This window comes from Lissotriton vulgaris, chromosome 11, assembly GCF_964263255.1.
Source record: "Lissotriton vulgaris chromosome 11, aLisVul1.2, whole genome shotgun sequence".
NCBI lineage: Eukaryota > Metazoa > Chordata > Amphibia > Caudata > Salamandridae > Lissotriton > Lissotriton vulgaris.
In genome coordinates, this window is record NC_141699.1 from 567,967,600 (window position 1) to 567,971,744 (window position 4,145).

Genomic DNA, 4,145 nt, shown 5'->3' on the forward strand with positions numbered 1-4,145 from the left:
TTTGGATTAGAAACTATATGTCCGTTCTATAGCGTACTCTGTACTACTGTGATATGTCCTTGGCTGGGCCCAGGAATTGTTGAAGTGTGGCCTTTGGTGTTACAAATCAGTCTGATGTACACAGTAGCTGCAATTTGGCTTTCTTCATTCTTTGCAAAAATGTGCCATCTTAGATTTCATTACAAAACTGAATGCTCTTTCTGTCTGTGTGGGGTACCAATAAGAATAATTTATCCAAATGGTCATCATCATCACGTGCTGCTATTGGAAGTTGACATCAGTAATAGATCCATCATTACAAAGAGGATCACTTTTGTTCTTCTTATACTTGTCTTACCTGGATGTTTTGTACTTCAGACTTATTATACCGTGGAGACTGGATGAGACCCGGAAGAAACCTGGAAATACTTGAGCAAAGGAAAAGAAAAGAAGACCAGGAACTTTACAGATAGAAAGACCCCTCCATCTGAATAATTCAGACAGGTGGAACTGATTTCCATCTTTCTGATTGACAATGAAGAGATTTCTAATTTCAAGTTCATCTGCGCAAAGTGAAGTTGGAGGTTCTCCTGATAAAGATGACGGGAAACGAAAGGCCAAGTACAGAAAGTATGATGACGGGTATCTGGATTATGGTTTCACGTGTGTTCAGGTTAATAATGAGGACCGTCCTCAATGTGCAATCTGTTTAAAAGTTTTGGCTCTGGAATGCATGCTTCCAAGTAAACTTAAGCGGCATCTTGAAAGTCTTCACCCAAATGTGGTCGGAAAGCCAAGGGAATTTTTTGTAAGAAAAGTTGCAGAAGCCAAACTACAAAAGTCTGTATTCTCTAAACAAACCAAAATGAATAGTAATGCCCTCCTGTCCTCCTATCAAGTGGCCTATCTAGTTGCACAGAGTAAAAAACCCCACACAATTGCAGAAGAGCTGATTTTGCCTGCTGCTGTTAAAATGGTAACAAACATGGTCGGCGAAGATGCGGGTAAACAGCTGCTGAAAGTGCCTCTTTCTAATAATACTGTCAGCCGGAGGATAAATGATATGGCTGAAGATATTAATGATCAGCTCATCTGTAATCTAAGAGGAAAAGACTTTGCACTCCAGTTGGATGAGGCAACAGACAACCACAAAGACACCCATCTTATTTGCTATGTCCGGTTTTTTCACGAAAAACAAATTGTTGAGGATTTGTTGTTCTGTAAAGAAATCAAAGGTGGAACTACAGGTCAAGACTTGTTTGTAGTTGTGGATGATTTTATGCAACATAATCAAATTGACTGGGAGAGATGTGTTGGAGTTTGTACAGATGGGGTCGTTCAATGGCAGGATGCTACCAAGGACTTCAAGCTTGCATACGATCTAAAGCGCCCAATGCTGTTTGGACACACTGTATAATACACCGAGAGGCACTGGCAGCAGGAAACCTCAGTGAAGAACTGCATGGTATTTTGAAAATAGTAATCAAAGTGGTAAATCATATTAAAACAAGACCAATGAAAGCACGATTTTTTGCTAAACTGTGTGAGACATGGGTGCCGACCACTCATGCCTCTTGTTCTACAGCAGCTCTAGGTGGCTGTCTCTTGGTAATTCCCTGCTTAGAGTGTATGAGCTGAGGAATGAAATATACTCATATTTACATGATGATGAACATTGTTTTGCTGACAAATTTATTGATGCAGACTTTCTAATACAAATGGGTTTTCTTTCTGATCTATTTGAAAAACTGAATGAACTGAACAAGTCCTTGCAAGGCAATAACACTAACATCTTGCAACTGTCAGGCAAAGTTTCAGGCTTTAAGAACAAGGTGATCCTTTGGAAAAGCTGTGTATGCAAAGGTGACTATAAATGGTTTCCTTCATTGGACCAGTTTCTGCAGGAGAATGGAATGGTGTTAAAGGAGGAACTGCAGACAGTTTTTGTTCTGTATTTGTCTCAACTGCGTTTTTACCTTGACAAATATTTTCCAGAGGATGAAGTGGAGCCAATAAAATGGGTGAACAACCCTTTCAATGCTGAGATACCTCAGCATCTCAACAATGAGGAAGTTGAACAGTTTATTGATGTTGCAAGTGACTTAGCATTGAAAGCAAGGTTCCACTCTGTCACTGTTTGAGTTCTGGTGCCAAGCTGGGGATGAATACCCAATGATAAGCAAGAGAGCCCTGCATGTTTTGATCCCGTTTGCTACTTCATACCTTTGTGAAGCTGATTTCTCAGCAGTTGCAGTAATAAAGTCCAAATATAGGGCAAAAATTAACCTTGAAAAGGAAATGCGTGTTGCGATCTCAAAAATAACTCCGAGATATCAAGAGCTATGTAAGGGAAAACAAGCACATCCATCGCACTAGGATTTGCAAGGTAAATTCGGACTCTGTTGTTTTTCCTGGTCATTAAAAACTTCTGTATAATATATCTATTTCAAACTACTGTTGTGTGGTCCAAAAAAGTCTTGTATTGTTTCTCACTTAACAAGTTTTTATTAAACAACTTATCTTCTTATTTTGTTACTAATATCATTATGATACCTTCATTGCGTCTCAATTACTTTAAGGAAGACAACTGGAAGTACTCCCGATGTCGGGCTTGCATCCCGTCCACCGGTAAAAAAAAAAAAATTGTGGGGAGCCACGGCCCACTGCCGATTAGGTCAAGGGAGCCACAGGTCAAAAAAGTTTGGGAACCACTGGCCCAACCCATCAATGGGGTGTGGGGAGGTCTATAAAAGAACCCTAGGGGCAGAAGAGAGATTTTTCTTAGATGATACTCTAAATTAGTGCCACCTAGGTGGTCCAAAAGAAATCTTTAAAAAAATCTCGTTATTAAAAGTAGCAACTATACAGTCCCCTCTCCCGTCCTTTGTAGAATAACCTATCCATGATGATCATATGGCCACAATAATCTGGTTACAGATATACCAGTTCCCTACCCCAGCCTCCTTCAGTTGTGTTGTAAGCCAGTGCATGGTTTCAGCCATCAGCTGATCGGTGGTTCAGATCTGGCCGTCCTGTAATACTGGGACATTCCTCAGAACCACCAACAAAGGGTCTGCAGCCGGGAGAAGGTATAAGACTCTAGAGCTCTCGAACGCTGGGCTATTGTCTAGTCCCTATTGCGTCTGGGGGTACTCAGCCATGTGGCCCTGGTATAGAGCTAGCCTGATTTACTGGTGCACAGGTAGTTGGCTGTTGTACAATGTCACCTGCTGGCCTTATACATGGTCTACTTTCCTCCCCTCTCCGAGGACCCTGGTTAGCTAGACCAAAACCACTTAGCACATTCCCTATTTCATCCACTTCACTTCCCACATTCGTTACCCCAGCTTCATGGTTAATGAGCACAGTACCACTGTTCCGCGGCGGCAAAGACATCAACCTAGTTGCCAGTGGATTTGACACTTTGGAATTGGTTACTACCACATTTTTCAGCTCTGAAAATGTGGATAATCGGTTGGCTTGAGTCAGTAAACCCTCTATAGTACTGTGATTTGTCATGACCTTCTGTTCAAAATTATTTAGTCTCTACTCGATCTTAATCAATATGTGGATAATAGGAGTTAAGGATGTTACAATTAAATACCCCAATCTGTTTCACATAGCCTCATTTGCTTCAGCAGAGGAGCCACCCGTAATCTCTGAGGTCAGGATTCCAGACATACAGAAGGCCGAATCCTCCGTCGCTACCATTGATGAAGCAGTACTTCCACCATTATTGTTTGTCCTTTGGGTCTTCGCCGGTTTCTGTCTCTGAGGCCCCTCTCCCCACTTTCTTTTAAGTGGTGGATCAGGGATTGGAGCAGGAACTTTGTTTTTACGTTTGGGTGCTGACCTTGTAGCAATCCGTGAAAGTGGGCTGCTTTGGGTGGATGCTGCATCCGTCTGGACCGACTCCGCATGATGGGATATATTATCAGTGACCAGCGGTGCAGAGGTTTCCAATGGCTCACCAGCATCACTTGCCTTATCAGGGGAGTCGGCGTCTACAACCAAAGACAGATCAGGAGTACGTGCAGACACTATAATGCCCAAAGATGATCGTTTAGACAGTTGGGGATCAAGAGATAGAAGGCGCTCAGTCAGCGCTATCTCATGGGCAAGGACCGAGCTGGCTCTAATTAAGAACTGGTCCAAAGTCCCCACCA

At 42.3% G+C, this 4,145-nt stretch overlaps 1 protein-coding gene and 1 pseudogene across 1 annotated transcript; both read left to right on the forward strand.

Moving 5' to 3' along the window:
* The first annotated feature begins 514 nt into the window (after window positions 1–514).
* On the forward strand, window positions 515–1,396 carry LOC147683162 (zinc finger BED domain-containing protein 5-like). The gene has a single exon (XM_086942503.1). The coding sequence runs from the start codon at window positions 515–517 to the stop codon at window positions 1,394–1,396; it is 882 nt and encodes a 293-aa protein (XP_086798629.1).
* Window positions 1,397–1,529: 133 nt separating this feature from the next.
* Window positions 1,530–2,355, forward strand: LOC147683163 (protein FAM200A-like; annotated as a pseudogene).
* The last annotated feature ends 1,790 nt before the right edge of the window (window positions 2,356–4,145 follow it).

What these genes read in the sequence shown, in the direction of transcription:
- LOC147683162 (XM_086942503.1), top strand. Translation starts at nt 515, where the DNA reads ATGAAGAGATTTCTAATTTCAAGTTCATCTGCGCAAAGTGAAGTTGGA.